Genomic DNA, 17,652 nt, shown 5'->3' on the forward strand with positions numbered 1-17,652 from the left:
CAAATCATTAAAGCTAATGACCTGCATGCATGAAAGCTATACAGGGTTGAAATTGCACAGAACAACTGTGATTGCAGTAAAACAGCACTTAGCTCTATAACCCCAAAATGTGTTTAGTAAAAATATGATCCGATGTGCAATACTGAATTTAATTTGATGCTTGCTGTAGTGATTTTAAAGACCTGTACTCCAAAATATAGAAAAATTTAAATTAGTGTCAACAGATCTTGTGCTGATATACCTCATATATTATATTATATACACTTGTGTAAATTGGAATTTGCAGAATGTATTATGCTTTGAATTGCACTGTATTATGTAAATTGGAATTTGTAGAATGTTTTATGTCTTGAACTGCACTGTATTTTTGCACTTTGTATTGTGCTTATATTTCATATGTCGCCCTGGATAAGGGCATCTGCTAATAAATAAATAATAATAACCAAAACAGAAGAAAGCAATGCTTTTTACAAATGTGACAGAAATATGTTTTAAGTCATTGTAAAATCAGACAAAACAAATACTAAATTTGCAGGTTTGATGATTCAGAAGAGTAAAAATGATAAAATACCAAATTAAACTGCATCATTGATGTTCTTAAAGAAATGTGTTATGATCTGCAAGGAAGTAGGAAGTGTGTGTTACCCTTTATGGAAGCAAAATCCCATATATGTTTCTGGGAACATATGCTCCTGCAAAATTATTACCAGTATTGACTTGGAGATAATTTGGACTTGCACAGCCTTGCTTATCAATTTAAACACGGAAAATAAAAACTGCTCTGCCCTTTCTCTCTTTTGAAGTAATTGGATTTGAAAGCACTCTGCCTTTAATGGGCACTTACATGAAAAAATGCCACTAGGAATGATACATTTCAGACAAGAAAGTAAGGTACAGCAAAATTCAGTAAAGGTATTATAGCCCTGAATAATGCAATGCTCTTAAATAAGTAGGAACTCAAATTTTAAAAATAATGTATATTTTTAATTCCCTCAGCATACATTAAGCAAATGTTTCAATTTTTAATACAAAATTCACAGTAGCTTCACATACAGTATGAATAACTAGAATTTACTTTACATACATATATTGTTTAATAATAATAATAATAAAAAAACATTTAAGAATGGATAAAGAAATTAAATGGATAACATGCATAAAATATATTTTTATATATAATATATAAAAAAAGAGTCCTTTGAAGAGTAAAATGCTGAAAGTCTTTTAAGTGTGTTTTAATCCTAGGGAAGAATCTAAGAATTCAGGAGATACTGCTGCTTTGTAGTTAAAGGCCCTGTTTCCTTGGTAAAAACTAATATATATTTACAGAAACAAACAGTAGGTAGTATGCAGTTGTTTCAGTGTTGTCAGTCTAAATGTCGTCTCCCAGTAGCAGGGGCTGGAGGAAGAGTCCTGCTGTCCCTAAGATGCACACCAGGATGAACACCCACAGGAAGATACGATCTATAACCATAGCCACATACTTCCAGTCATCTTGGATCTAAAATCAAAAAAGGTTATTCAGTTATTTTCAACCATTTGTTTTATGGCCACCTTTTTCACTTACTTTTATTATTATTATTACTATTATTATTATTATTCTGACAAGTACTTATTTAATTAAAAATGTAAAGGAAGACTCTCTAATTATTTGTCTCCCGTTTTGGCCCTAGTTTGGAATTGCCAATTACTAAACTGGGCTCACTGGTATGGCCTCCTTGCTTCTACAGGAGGGATTAGATAAAGCACATATCCTCTGACCTGCATGCTATCAAGCCCATCTGTCTCACCAGTCAGAGAACTTGATGCTGATGAAACAGCCAACATCAGTCATTCGAATGTGGTAAACCAAATTATCTCCAGCCAACGTTCACCCACCTTCCACTGGAAAACAGTGATCCGGGAATGGCACAGGCTTCATTCATGCTTTTAATAATGTAGATTAAACTGCTACTTCATCAGGGAGCGCTTAATTTCTATTATTCTGCCCCCTCTGAGAAAGAATATTTAGAATCCTAATGTAGCACCTCTAAATGTTTTAATGAACATTTATGTACACAAATTCATGGACTTAAACTATGTTCCACTGATTAGAAGCTGCCAATATACTATGATTCTTAGTGAATGTATTATAGTACAATCTTAATATGGATGATGTTTCTACTCACCTCCTTCGCCTCATTCTGTAGCCTCATGTTTTCAGCAATGTACTTGACACTTTCGATGGCTTCACGCACTTCAGGGGATAATGCAGAGATGGAGAGAAGGGCGTCCAATGACTCAGAGCTGGCGCAGGAGCTATTGGAACCCCCACCGCCTGCTCCCAGACCTCCATCTGCTGGTAGTTTGGTAGAGCGCTGGTGCCAGCAGCAGTTACAGCGGCCTTCTTGGCAGAGATAACCATCTTTAGAGCCACACTTTGGGTCTCCACTTCCAGCCATGTTGTTAAGGTTGGACAGTTCTGTGCTGATGAAAAGACGCTGTCTCTGATGGCAGGCGTTGGAATTCTGCTGCTTCTGCTGTGGGTGGATGTTTGGGTAGGGCTGTTGTGGGAGACATGGGGGGCTCTTCTCAGGTTCTCGCTCTGGCCTGGTCATGAACATCACTCTGGGGAGGAGGCTGAGGAACACGTTTCTGACCCACTGCGGCATGGTGTGGGTCTTGGGGGTTCGGTAGTGGACATTGAGAACAAAGACCGTGATGACAATAGACAGGGTGACAAAGATCATTGTGAAAAGAAGGTACTCCCCAATGAGAGGGATGACCAGAGAGGTAGAGGGGATGGTCTCAGTGATAACAAGCAGAAAGACAGTGAGAGAGAGGAGTACGGAAATGCAGAGGGTGACCTTTTCGCCACAGTCGGAAGGCAGGTAGAACACGAGCACAGTCAGGAAGGAGATTAGCAGACAAGGGATGATCATGTTAATTGTGTAGAAAAGGGGCAGCCGGCGAATGTATAGTGAGTAGGTGATGTCTGGGTAAATCTCTTCACAGCAGTTGTATTTGATGTCGTGTTTGTAACCTGGGGCGTCGATGATCACCCATTCACCACTTTCCCAGAAGTCCTTGAGATTGATGGTGGAGCCAATCAACACCAGATCGATTTTAGCTTTGTCATACGTCCATGAACCAAACTTCATGGTGCAGTTTTGGTAGTCAAAGGGGAAATAAGTGACGTCAATCTTGCAGGAGCTCTTGAAGATGGCTGGTGGGATCCAGATAACATCCCCATTATATCGTAACAGGGCTTTGGTCTTGTCATCCACCTGGAAATCCCCCACAGCACTGCAGGAGGTATGAAGGAAACAATTACTTGAGGTGAAAAGCAGTAGACCATTGAATATCATAACTAAAGGAAGGTCTGAATAATCTTTTTTATTACGTTAATTGACTTGTGTCCAAAAAATTAAGAAAATTACATTTGCATGTGGTCTCTAACCTCTGGAACAGTGATGAAACACATAGAACTTTAAATCCAATGCATTTGGATTAGGAAAGTACCCATTCAATGGTAACATAAATATGCATATGAAATATCAGAGAAACATTTAATAAAAAAACAAAATGCGTACAGATCAGAAACTGAACAGTAAAACTATTGTGTGAACAAATACCAACAAGATTAGTCATAATGATCTAAAATGTCTACAACAAACACAGGAAACACAGCACATATTATAGTTAGTATACATTTTTTCCTGACTATGTCACCTAGATGTTTCTTATGCACAGGAGAAAATCCAGAGTGAGTTCAATAGTCAAAATTCAAGCAAGCAAACTATTGTAAGATATAGTCATTGTTTTTTTGTTGCTTTTTTAGGGAAATGCAATACAAACAGCAATGAAAATAAAATATTTTGGGGACAGCAGATACAAAATGCATCCTATGACAGTTTCAATTATGTGAAGAATTGCACATTTTTCCTGCCAAATAAATGCAATATTTAATCACAGATGGGATCACCAGACTTTTTAACAATCTGTGAAAACACAATTTGTATGGTCTTATATATATTAAACATTTTCAAGAATGGAGAATGGAAATACAATTGGAAAATTAGGGTGTGCATATGGGTTTTGCTGCCCTGATTTGCATTCTTCTCAACTGGGGTTCAGTGGTTTAGAATTAAATGCATCATAAATTGCGAGTGAGTCTGAGCCACCACACTATTAGAGAACATCTATTCAAGGGGTCTTCAATTTTACTGCTCCTGTCTGAATAAAGCAGTGACAGGCAGACTCAGAGTAAAGCTGAAGTGCTGAGGGGGGACAGACAGAGAACATAACAGGAGACTTCAGTCTGAGGTGAACTGAGTGTTAAACATTACAAGATGGGTTTGAAATTTGCTATTGGCAGAGGTTTTGATTGAATTTGCTACTCAAGTCCTTTTATAGTGTAAGAAGCATTAGAATACATGTCAAACTAAAAGAGACAGAAGTTCCCTTTTCAAGTTATTTACCAGTCAGCCACCTCGAACAAGACAACCATGGCTTGTAGACCATTCTAATATTCTGTGGTATTGCATGGGGTAAAGTAGTAGATTCATCAAGGCATTATTCCTGAAAACCTTTATGTGGTATGAAGTTCTGATATTATGATAATGACACAATCCACATGGTTTTAAAATGATGGATGAAGACAAAAAAATTTTTTCCCACAATATATCAGGCTGTAGTTAGTTAAAGAGTGCTGTTGATAGTATCTTACTTGTTATACAGGACTATATCAGGTTTCCAGATTTTATTTGAAGGCACTCGGATGAACTCCACTCCTCCAAACTCACTGGGATCCCACTTCAATTTGTAGTCATTCCATATCTGCAGAGGAATACAAGAATATATATACAGTGCCTTGCGAAAGTATTCACCCCCTTGGTGTTTTTCCTATGTTGTTGCCTTACCACCTGTAATTTAAATGGATTTTTATTTGGATTTCATGTAATGGACATACACAAAATAGTCCAACACGGTGAGTTGAGTTGATGCCAAAGAGCTCGATTTTGGTCTCATCTGACCACAACACTTTCACCCAGTTCTCCTCTGAATCATTCAGATGTTCATTGGCAAACTTCAGACGGGCCTGCACATGTGCTTTCTTGAGCAGGGGGACCTTGCGGGCGCTGCAGGATTTCAGTCCTTCACGGCATAGTGTGTTACCAATTGTTTTCTTGGTGACTATGGTCCCAGCTGCCTTGAGATCATTAACAAGATCCTCCCGTGTAGTTCTGGGCTGATTCCGCACCGTTCTCATGATCATTGAAACTCCACGAGGTGAGATCTTGCATGGAGCCCCAGACCGAGGGAGACTGAAAGTTATTTTGTGTTTTTTCCATTTGTGAATAATCGCACCAACTGTTGTCACCTTCTCACCAAGTTGCTTGGCGATGGTCTTGTAGCCCATTCCAGCCTTGTGTAGGTCTACAATCTTGTCCCTGACATCCTTGGACAGTTCTTTGGTCTTGGCCATGGTGGAGAGTTTGGAATCTGATTGATTGATTGCTTCTGTGGACAGGTGTCTTTTATACAGATAACGAGCTGAGATTAGGAGCACTCCCTTTAAGAGTGTGCTCCTAATCTCAGCTCGTTACCTGTATAAAAGACACCTGGGAGCCAGAAATCTTGCTGATTGATAGGGGATCAAATACTTATTTCCCTCATTAACATGCAAATCAATTTATAACTTTTTTGAAATGCGTTTTTCTGGATTTTTGTGTTGTTATTCTGTCTCTCACTGTTAAAATACACCTACCATTAAAATTATAGACTGATCATTTCTTTGTCAGTGGGCAAACGTACAAAATCAGCAGGGGATCAAATACTTTTTTCCCTCACTGTATATATATATATATATATACGTTTATACAATAATAAAAGGAACACTTGCAGACTCAGGCAGCCGGAGCTGTTTATGTACACAGCGCTTGCTAATCTATAACAAAATAATTGTTTCTGAAGAAAATACTACAAACTACAAGAAAATAATCGTCTAACTAAGATTAATATGTATATTTAATATGTACTATACAGCTGGATGTTTCTGTGATGCCCATGTAAACAATTAATATCCTCCTCTACAAAATGGAGGATGCACTTTGACCTTATACAGGAAGTGCTTTCCAGCCAATTGGAAATTACCCACTCAGTAAAGACATTTACAAATATAAACAAATATACCATTAGGTGACACCAAATCCAAACATAGCACAAACATAAAGTAAAGACAGAACATACCCTAAATCACAGAAAGCACTCCCTGCTTCTCTGGACAGTTTGTTGAAAGACATCTAGGTTATATGAAAAACTGCAGTAATCTGTTACTTTTTCATTTTGCCACACTCAGCAAAGCAGTCAAACATTTTCATGTGTGTTTATTTTAACTCAATTTCTCTTGAACTTGCTACTGTCTGGCCATCTAGGAACTTATCTTCTCTGGGTATATGTATCATTTCCAAAAATGTACAGAAATGCAGCAAAAGATCAGTTTGGTTGGCCTCAGCAATCATGTAGCCTCTCCATGTTTTCCCTAGGGATGTGTCAGGATGGCCCCAGAGGGCAGGAGAGGGGAAGACAGATGGCTGATTGCAGGCAGGCAGACCCTCTATTTCTCTTAGGGTTTCCCTTGACAGGCTCCATCAGCTCCGATGGAACGAGGAGGCCACAGTGACCGGTTGGTGTGTAAATGAAATGACCCCCCTTGTAAATCATTTGCTTCAGTCTGAGGGATTTCAAATATTTGACATTTTTATTCACGGCTGACATTCCCATTCTGGCGAGCGGTTTATTGCTTTGACCTTATGCTGTCTTCTCATTGACAGCCCCGCAAGACTCGATTAAATGCAGAGCAGAGCAGGGAGAGCACAGAGGACACGCAGATGAGACAGGGCTGATACAGGGTGACAGGACGCTGAGCTTCATGTACACAACCAAACTCTTCCTTATTGCTCATTTTTACAAAACATTATTTTCCGAACACTTGGCGAGATACAAATACCTGCTCTGTTGTTTCCACATAATTTGGGCTGATTGATAATGTAAATTATTCTGTTTCCGTATATACATATCACTAAACCATACATTAACAAGTTTTTAAGTGCTTGTGAGCACTCAATTGCCTAAAAATACAAGAATATTAATCTTCATGTAATTTAATTTCCCATCTTAAAATATTCAGTTCTGTCGTTTGGGATATCCTCATAAGACCTCAGAATAGGCCAGCATGGATGGGATGCTAAATATCATATACAATATTGGCATCACTATTCTCTGTGGAATGCTAATATACTTTCCTAATGTAATTAATCAGATTTGTGCCAACAGTAAATATTAAGCACTTGTCAGCTTCCAAAAAAATAGCCATTCAGAAGCTGCTAATTGCTGTCAATATACAACAGTAATTTAAATATAGCTCAGACTAAGCAACTAAACTGGGATTCATAATTGTGAGGTGGGAAACATTAATAAGTAGAACAAAGCCATAATTTTCAGTGGGGCCATTGTATTATTGTGCTGTTGAAGTGCCAATTCTATTAAGCACTCTGTTTCGGAGACAAACATTTTTATAAACTAAGTAGAACAGTACATAATTTTTAAAAAATGACTTTGCCAGCTAGTAGCTGGCATGCTCTCTGTTGTACCCGAGTAACTGCCAACAGAGTAAAAGTGGTGACAATGAAAGCTTTGGAACTTATATAATGAAATACTTAACACCTCAAACAAAACACATAACACATAATACATAACACTTAAAACAACAAATAACACGTAACATGTAACACATAATAACACCTACGAATTAACTAATGTGGCGAGTTTTGCCTAATATTTTTATTGAATGATTCACTGTTAGTATTAGTAAGATTATAAAGTGTAAAACCAAAGGTTAATTATGCTATTTTACAAATGCTACAATATACCCTGTTTGGGAAACAATCACAAATGTATTGTAAAGAATACAAGAGGCATGCTCTCTATTGAAAAATGGGTTTGTAAACACATAACTAAAAATTACATTATGTAAATTACATTGCCTACAATGCATATGAAGAAGCATTTTGCATAGATTTACATAGAATAACCATTGATCAATGTATAGTCTATATGTATTCACTGTACGATACATCACAATTTCATTAAATTTTTAGCCAAATTTGTCCACAGCTATGACCCTCACAGTGCTACTGCAAGACATATTACTGACATTTTGAAAAAAAGCCTGGTATATTAACACATGCATGTGTAGCCAACCCTCCAAACCCTCAGCACGTTTTCAAAAGATTCGCTTAAAACTGTGGCAGTGTTACAATTATGAAGGTCAACAATATCTGGAAGGACTTTTGTCAATGTAAAATAAATGTTCACTGTCATTTGTCTATTGTTTTGAATTATTGATAAAAATGTTTTTTCTCATTTGAGTTGCTCATCAGTAGGTGGCAGTATATTAAAGTGATTAACCTACAAATCTGATTTTTATCACAGTTGTAGAGACTAACAAGTAAAGCCTTGCAGGCAGGAATACATTATCTGTGAGACCCAGGTTGAGTCTAAGCTGTTTCAGCAATTTTCCAAGGAAACCATCCAGTTATGACTATAACATCTACACACTGAAATGCTTGATAACTGCTTGATAACTTAATTTGTGCAGTGTTATGTTGCCACTATCTACAGACATCTTACACGGTGCAACACTGAGAATGACAATAAATATCAGACATGGAAATGAGTCTCAGTAAATATCTGTAATGGAAATTAGTTTGCGTCAGTCAGGCACATGAAGAGTAGAATCAATATGAATATGTTTCAAAGGTTTGTCATATAAATTATTAAAACTTCATAGAGTCATTTTTCATTTCACCTAGATAAAAGCTTTTTTGATGTTGTATTTATTTTTTTAAAGAATATTTATTGATTTTAAGATCACTATGATGTAAAGTGCGAAGGTGTGTTTCTGTTTCCATCTCCCTTGCAGAACGGTTTGGGATATAAATCATAAGAGAAGAACTGAGAAAAGATTAATGCACAATATATATATATATAAATGTTAAACAATTATAATTAGAAGGTTTGATGAAAATGTTAGTGATAATCCCTAAACAGAAGGTTAGAAAAATATGTGACTCTGAACATGGATACCAAATATGAAGATTAACAATAGGTTTTTGGAAATTACAACTTGATTTAGCTCCCGACACATGATGTGCTATATACAGAAGAACAATGAATTATTGATTGCTTAAGTAACATGTAAGAGTGTAAATAAAAACTTAAATCTGTGAACATATTTTTACGAAGATAGAGGAAATTAACTCTTGAGTAACATAGAGCCAATGCATGTAGAAACATTTGGGAAATATGTTTCCATGTTTATGTTAAACATAAAGATGTCAGGATTTTTATGGTATATGTATTAGTGTAAGATCATTAACTTACATGTCTCAACCACAGGTTTGTTTCCATGATCTGATTGACTTCATCCTGAAAACAATGGAAGAATCATTTTTGAAAAAAACATTTGCTGAGCATTTTGTTTAGAGAAAATAAGGTACTTTATGCATGCTTTTATGAGCTGTACTGTAACATGGATTACTGTATACTGAGATATATAAAGTATTAAACACGAACTGTGATGTGAGTCATTTTTCATTGCCTGGAGAATATTGATGGAAATTAGCCAGTGGCTAGACTGAATATTAAAAGTATTTTATGTCATGGCTGTTTGGCACCTATTTCATGTGTGTGCCACTAATAAAGTGATGTTGCAATGTAAATGTATATTCAACACCATGTGTATAATGCATTAGATGTGGTAAACCCACCTAGACCATTCATAACATAAAACAATTGTACATGAATTATAATAATAATAATAATAATAATAATAAAAATTGTAATCGTAGAATACAAAACATTAGTGCACCAAAAGAGTTTTACAGATAATCCTCAAAAGAAATAAAATGAATCAAACACATTAATCAAAACCGATAACTATCACCAACAGAATAAAAATGATAAACACATATTGGACTTTCCCCGTACTGCATTGGACCGTTTTCTAATCTTGTCATGGAGATTTAGATAAACACCTGAGGCCTCTAATCCTGTGGCATCGTTTGGATGAAAGGCATATCAGTTTCAGACAGAACATTTGAGCAGCATGAGAGATCAACGGCATTGTCTTTACTCGCGCAATCCTCTCAGGGACACCGGACTGCTTTTTTCCAGAATGTTTTTTCCCTCTTCTGACAGGCCTAACAAACATAACACTCAGTTTAGGAGTTGGTCAATTCAGCCGTGGTCTCTGTGCTTTGAGCTGTGATAACATGGCACCAGGCAGCTGCCTGAGCCAAAGGAGAACTTTAACTTTAATATTACTAACAGGCAAATCAAAGGCAATAATTTTGATAACACTGTGGCAGAGTATAACTTCCAAACACCAAGAACAAGGTTATGAAGGTAACAGTGGTACATCTAACCTACCATATTAATCTCTTCTAAAATAATTGGTTAAAAGCATGGAGCTAGCCATCACAATGTGCAACAATGGTAAGAAAATGGCACTGGAAAACATGGAAATATGTTGGCATTGGATGATTTGCTTCCTTACATCAAATCTCCTTAATAGTCTAAAAAGGCCTTTGTCCTAGAGTAGCATCAGAAAAGATTGCTGTGCCAACAAAGAAGATTAACTATTGATATTTAAGGCGAAGAAGTGGGAGTCCTTTTAATGTATATGCTAAAGTATTACTATTGTAAATGGTTTTGGAAAGCACTGACTGGAGCCTAAATCGCTATCATTAATCAAAAAGTGCTGGTGAGATGAACAGCTTAGGTCAGAAACTAATTATATATTTTTTACATCCGATTCCTGTTTAATGAAATGAGTTTGTTTGGATCTCAGCCTAGATCATAGAGACTCAAGATTCAATTTAAGACAAGGTATTGGTATCTGGAAGACACGTGGAAGACATTTAGTTAATTATAGTTTTTTGATTGAAAAACTAATTCTACCTTGTCATTCTACACAATATCAGAGTGACAAAATTAGGGTACAGACAGTTTTGGCACATTGCATGGAAAAACATGTGCAGTGATTTATAGCTTTTAGTCATTTAAAATAATGTAATACATTTTTAATGATCTGTTTACTGTCAAAACACATCTAAAATGTTAAAGATCTCATCCAGATTTAATTCCTTTTAAAGGAAGTTGAAGGGTCATATTCTACACTACTTGGACATTTTGCTCAGTAACTGATTTAAATAACATAATAACAGAGTATCAACTATCAACATAAAAATGAAAGAGGCCAAACAAATAATAACATACATTGTCCTTTGCTTTACACAGTTAATGCAGACTCTTAACATAAAGCTGTATCATGAGTAAAACATGGAACAAACTAATATCCATATAGCCTTCTTTGATAATGGTACAAAGCGATTCCCCAACGTGTATAGTATGGTTATTATCACGTATACTCAATAAGCTATTGATACAAGTAAGTATGCACAGTTGCACACTGCTGCTAAATTACTTGTTCTCACAGTAAAGCCCCTTTTTCAAATAACTAAAGAACCCCGAGCCTTTCCCAATAGACCTGTTAAATCTTCACATTTAACTAATTTGACTAGCTCCTGCACATCAGGACATATATGCAGTATCCTCATTATATAAAAACCCCCTGGTGTTCCCAGCAGCAATGTAGTGTTAATTTTTAAACATTTACATCCATTCCCCTTATTCAATTAAAGTCTTTCACTGTGGGGCTCTCTGAGTCAATTGGATGGATGGCTTTTCTTGGCTGTATTTGACACAGGAAACAGTATCCAGTCGTTGAAAGGAGCATTTGGTTTCAATGCATTCTGTCATCAGTACTGTACTGCAACCACACCCAAAGGCAGCAGGAGTCCATATCCATCACAAAAGGTCAAGACGACTCAAGACCCCATTTGAAAAGACTGTAACCTCCATCGTTGCAATATGAGGAATGAAGTTAAAAGCAAACATATTTGAAAGCTATTGGATTTAAGTTTCACTTCATAGTTCACAGTTTCAGTGGAAGGCTAATCAGTGAAGTGATAAATAAATACAAGAAATATTAGACTTATTAGTGGACAGTTTAAAGTTTTTATTGAGGAGTGTGGCCAGCTACCTATATAGCTATCAAACCAAGACTGAGACTTTATGTAATATGAGAATACTATGGTAGAAAAACATCTAAACCTGAAATAGAAAGATTGGCTTGACACCATTAGTATTGGAATTGCATGGAAAAACTATTCAGGGAGTACTAAAACAGTCAAGTTACAATACCCAAGATTAGTTTGTTATTTATTTATACGCTGTCTTTTTCAGACTGACAGTAACAGTGACAGCAAATTGAAAAATCAAATACCATGCTGTCATTGTATTTTTGAAGCTACAAATCATTTTCAATCTGCATTCATGAATTTCCTTTGGTCGTGTTTTTAATCTGTTGAAACAGGAAAAATGTGGCTGCATTATCAGCATGATGTATAAGCCTGCTTCCTGTTATAGTTAAACAAGACAGTTACTGAGCAGACAAACACAACAATAACTGAAAAACTGCAATAGTTGTTTCCCTGCTGTCACTGAATGTCATCCATTACTCACATGATAAAGGGAAAACAAACTAGAAATGCAATTGATTTGTATTGGTAAATAAAAGCCTCCTTCTTCTTAAAAGAACTCTGGTCTCTTGGGTTGCTTTCTCTCTACGCTTCTCAGTTCTCAAACTAAATCACACTTTCTTCCATTCATTCAGATCTGGCCACTGGACCACATGAATACATAATAAGTCAATACCTCTCAGTTCCTCAGCTCCTCTTACTGAAACACACAGCTTCCCACTCTCTCATATCAAAGCACTCAGCCCTACTCCCTTCTAGTCTCTCACATCTGACCATTAGGCTACATTGTTCTGTAGTGCATACACCTTTAGGGGGGGAAATGTTTTGTCTAGCTGTTACTTAGATGGACTGCTGATTAGGTCATAAATATTTTGAGATAAGAATTCACACACGCACATATATAGTCCTGTGGCATGGGTGGGAAGGTATGCTGTTAGTAAACCCTGGTGAATGTGTATAAACAGATAACCTGTACCATGGTATGTTGCTCATGGCAGTTATGCATGAGCAGTGAAACTTCTGTTTTTCAAGGATCTTTAATGCGAATCCAAGCAGAAGATGTTAGTCTCACAAAGGCAACTCTCCTAGGGGATTGAATGGACATGCGCATCAACTTCCCTCCTCAGAAACCCAAGTTGCGCATGACTGAGTTTTGCAGTCTGCCCAGTTTGGGAGAGACGTAAGATGACGTAATGTTATATTAAAACTTATTTAACTCAACTTAACTCTTTGCATTCATTGTTTCAATGTATATGCAATTTAAATTAAACTAAATGAGAATGAGGTTGTCCCAGTATTTATGTTAAAATTTTAGATTTATTACAAGACTTTGGTAAAATAATCTCCCACCAGCTCCATGCGCTCTAAAATGCATTTATGTAAATATTGAGAACAAACGCGTGGTCGCCTATAAACGAGAATGTCGCGTATTTCGAAATAGATTCTCCTGTCTGGATGTCCATGTATTAATCGTGTTAACAAAAATGACGTAACTCGAATTTGCATATCTCGATATTTGCATGCACTGTACACTTACTAGACTATACATCTCCCTTTAGATCCCCCCCCCCCCCAACCACATCATAAATCAATGAATTTTCATTTAAGAAATGCATTATTGGAGAACACTAGTGAAGCTGTTCCTTCTTGTCATGGCCAAACTATTTTTTTTATTTTTTTTTACTTTACTTATAATGTACTACGCTGTCCAAATAGAAGAGCCACTTGTATGAGCCTCATAAAGACAGTTCGCCATGTTTTAATAAGAGCACTTACCACTTTCACCAGCTGGGACATGGACACTTCAAACTGCACAATGACCGGGTCGGACACATTCTCCACCGGTCGGATGTACTGGTTGTATTTGGAAAAAATCACAGAAAATAGGCGGTGCTCCGCTTCAGAACATATGCCTCCTGCAAAAGAAAATATAAATCTCGATACTTAAAATCCCAGTTCTAAACGTGAGATTGATTTTATTTATTATTATGCTCTAAACCCCTAAAAATGTCCCGGTTTGTCCGCTTCAAACTGTAAATACCTGCACTGACGCGACCCACTTCCCTATCCGATCTGTTAAACTCAATGCGAATTGAAAGAAACAATAAACAAACAAACAAACAAATAAATAAATAAATAACATACGAGAACGGTAGCATCTGCATTTTGTGAGTCACAAATCTGTGTATCCAATGTCCACCTATGATTCCCAGTCTAACTCATATCTGAGTGCCAAAATTAAAATTAATTAGTACAGAGCTCAGTAGAACCTTAATAGAATCAAAGACATATGACGCAAACTATTTGATGAAGCACTTTTATTTATATATATATATATATATATATATATATATATATATATATATATATACTAGATACATGTACATTGTGCACTTTTACAAATAATGTTGTATCTGACTGGGCTTTAACTGTAACTGTATATAGTAGTATAACAATATACCTCCACTTTTGTAAGAGTCATACACACTCAACCGAATAATAATAATAGGACATGTGTCGTGGGCTATATAAATGTGTATATTCTAACTGTACTTCTGTCCCTAGACTTACAATCTAGGTTAAGTGAGACTACCCGTACGTTTATATTAATTGCAAACAAGCACTTCAATCATGCTGAATTTAAACTCCAATGATAAAATAGCTACTTTTACTCCAGAAATACATATTTTATAACTGCAAAGTGTGTTTTGGTATTTGTTATGCAGTAGATCACTCTACAAATGTATTGTGTTCAATGTAAATACCCTCCCCCCCCCCCCCACTCCCATCACAAGTTTCGCGACACAACAATCCCTTAGTATAATAATAATAATAATAATAATAATAATAATAATAATAATAATTATTATTATTATTATTATTATTATTAATATTATTATTACTACGACAACGCTGATGACGGTGATTATTATTATTACTATTATTAACTACACAGCCTTTTACTTTCACAGAAGCAGGACAAAGTTGAAGAGAAATTACATGATTTACTTAACAAGTCACAGAATATTAAATGGATGCCCTGTGACAAGAATAATAGAGTAAATACAAATAAAATGTCATTAGTCAGATGTTTACTTACCGGACAGAAGAAGAGCGAGGAAGGAAAGTGTACACAGGAACATCAGGCACTGGGTTTTCATCGCTGGGTCTGCAAAATATCCCAGATACTGAACACTGGACCTTCCCAGCAGAGACGAGACGGAGAGCAAGTGGGAGGACGAGAGTGGAGGGGGAGACTCAGGACGCCCATATGCCGAGAAGCCGCGGCGAGGGAGGGTGAGAGTCCATGCTAGTCACAGGGCACTCAATCAGCAGTGGGGACACAGAGAGGAGACCAATTTAGACACACCGATATAGAGGTCTGAACAAAGACACAGTTCTGGCTGTATAGCTATTTTAACTCGCATTGCGAATGAGGCAGAAGCGAAACTCCCCCAGTGTTCCAAATATTGATTATATATATTATTAATCGTACTCATCATTTCTTAATATACTAACCCGATCTAAAACAAATCTCACCACAACCCTCACAGTCACTTCAGCACTTTCCCCTCGAAGCTTTCAGCACCACGAACAGCTCCACCGTAGCGCTGTGGGGACAGAATAAGACGTTTGCTCTAATTGAAATGTGATCCTCGTTTGATCTGTTGTACTTCAAAGGAAAAGTGACTTTAAGTAATGATATATTCGTTCGTTTTTAAGGTTAGAGTACAATTTGGCTTTGCATTTCGATTTTACTGCCTCGTAAACGTCCACATAAAGGGAATAGACATATACTCAAATAATACATCAAGTTCCCTGTTGCACCAAGTTGTTATGATTGCATTTCAGGACAAATACCGACGTGCACTAGAATAAATGCAATAAAGTCCATGCAGTGTACATACTGGCAGGTTAAACGGGAAAAGTGAGGTTGTGATCAATATGTGGCTAGAATAAGAGAGACAGTGTATGACTCAAAACGATTGTTTACTCCAGAGCACATCATTATTGGCACATAATTCATATTTGGTTTGCTTATAGTTCTGCATCTACAGAATGTGTAATGTTCAATTACAGTCCACTGACAGTGTGAGCTAGGGCCCCACCTTTAATTAAATACTTCCCTATAAAGGGATACTACCATTTGCATAGACAGACAAGAGTGGCTTTTGTAGTAATTATTACCAGTGGTCACAATCACCACCATGACAGACCAATATGGTCATAATATGTTTAGCTTAGTAGAATACAAATATAGAACGGAGAAAACACGTCTGTCTCACAGAAATTTGAATTTATTTTTATTTTGCAAATGTTGCCATGTTCCCCTGAGTGACATCCCCTCAATATGCAGCCTTGACTTTGATAAAATAATAAAGTTAAAACAATGTAGTCATTATATGTAGGCATTGCTCAATTAAATATAGAGCAGATTTTTTGTTTTACTTCTTGTGTTTTGCTTAATAATTTAATACCTGCTTCAGTGAACATGAAGACATATGTCAGGAATTAGATTACAACATGCAAATTCAGAAAATGGAATGAGAGGTTCATTGTCACATAGTATTTAATTCTTAAATGCAAAACAAAATCATGACCGGGAGTTCTAATAATAAGAGTACATTTGCTGCATAATATATGACTTTGTTAATCTTTAGCCTGGCTTGAGAATAACTTTTTGGAAACTCAACCACATGAAACATAACATATTGATATGTGACTTTATACATGTACTCAGTTGCAGACTCAAACATTCAGCCAATTATGTTAAAATATACTAAATATCAGTAAAAGGGAATTAAATGTATATTTGTATATCAATATGGTAATTCATTTTCAAAATATTCTTCAGATATCATAACGTGAGGTTTGGGTTTATCTGTACTGATGTTCTGCTTATGAAATTATGGAAACAGCGTTTTTTTTATCTTGTATTTTTTCGGATTCTGAAGGACAAATTGGATGAGCAGTTCTGTCTCTTAGGTATTACGGGGCAGTGCCACAGTTGATTTCCAGTTTGAAGGTCTAATTCAATTTCTTGACAATTTAATCTTTTGCTCTGTTTGGGAACAGTGGTAGAAGACCTGACCCCACAGCGACTCATATATCGATTTGAAATGGCCAATGTTTCCCTGATGCACACCAGATCTTGTCAGCACAAACGTGGTTTAGAAACTGATTAGAAATAGTTAAAATCTCATTCTGCATATCATGTCATACTTATTGAAACATTTATGCTTATTGATAAAACTGTCCCCCCACTCTGATGATTGGTAATGATTGATAAATTAATCCTAATAATTAATTGGCTAATAAATTGGTATGGCATGCATTATTTTGTGTATTTATACTGTGTACTAAGCATTTATCCATATACAGTGTTATAGATTTTGCTAATTGAAATGAAATTTTACAGATTGTAAGAGATGCTTGTTATATTGGTATCTTGTTATGGAGATATTGTATTTGTAGTATTTTCATAACTAAAACATTATTTAACAAT

General features: G+C 36.2%; 1 protein-coding gene across 1 annotated transcript; it reads right to left on the minus strand.

Annotated features, from left to right (window-relative positions):
- Positions 1 to 1,149: 1,149 nt before the first annotated feature.
- chrna3 (cholinergic receptor, nicotinic, alpha 3) lies at positions 1,150 to 15,485 on the minus strand. Its single transcript, XM_066701647.1, has 6 exons — positions 15,247 to 15,485; positions 13,923 to 14,062; positions 9,427 to 9,471; positions 4,709 to 4,818; positions 2,169 to 3,285; positions 1,150 to 1,501 (listed from the first exon to the last, which is right to left on the minus strand). The coding sequence occupies exons 1-6, from the start codon at positions 15,305 to 15,307 to the stop codon at positions 1,373 to 1,375; spliced, it is 1,602 nt and encodes a 533-aa protein (XP_066557744.1). The 5' UTR covers positions 15,308 to 15,485; the 3' UTR covers positions 1,150 to 1,372.
- Between the last annotated feature and the right edge of the window lie 2,167 nt (positions 15,486 to 17,652).

This window comes from Amia ocellicauda, chromosome 4 (assembly GCF_036373705.1).
Source record: "Amia ocellicauda isolate fAmiCal2 chromosome 4, fAmiCal2.hap1, whole genome shotgun sequence".
Classification (NCBI taxonomy): Eukaryota; Metazoa; Chordata; class Actinopteri; order Amiiformes; family Amiidae; genus Amia; species Amia ocellicauda.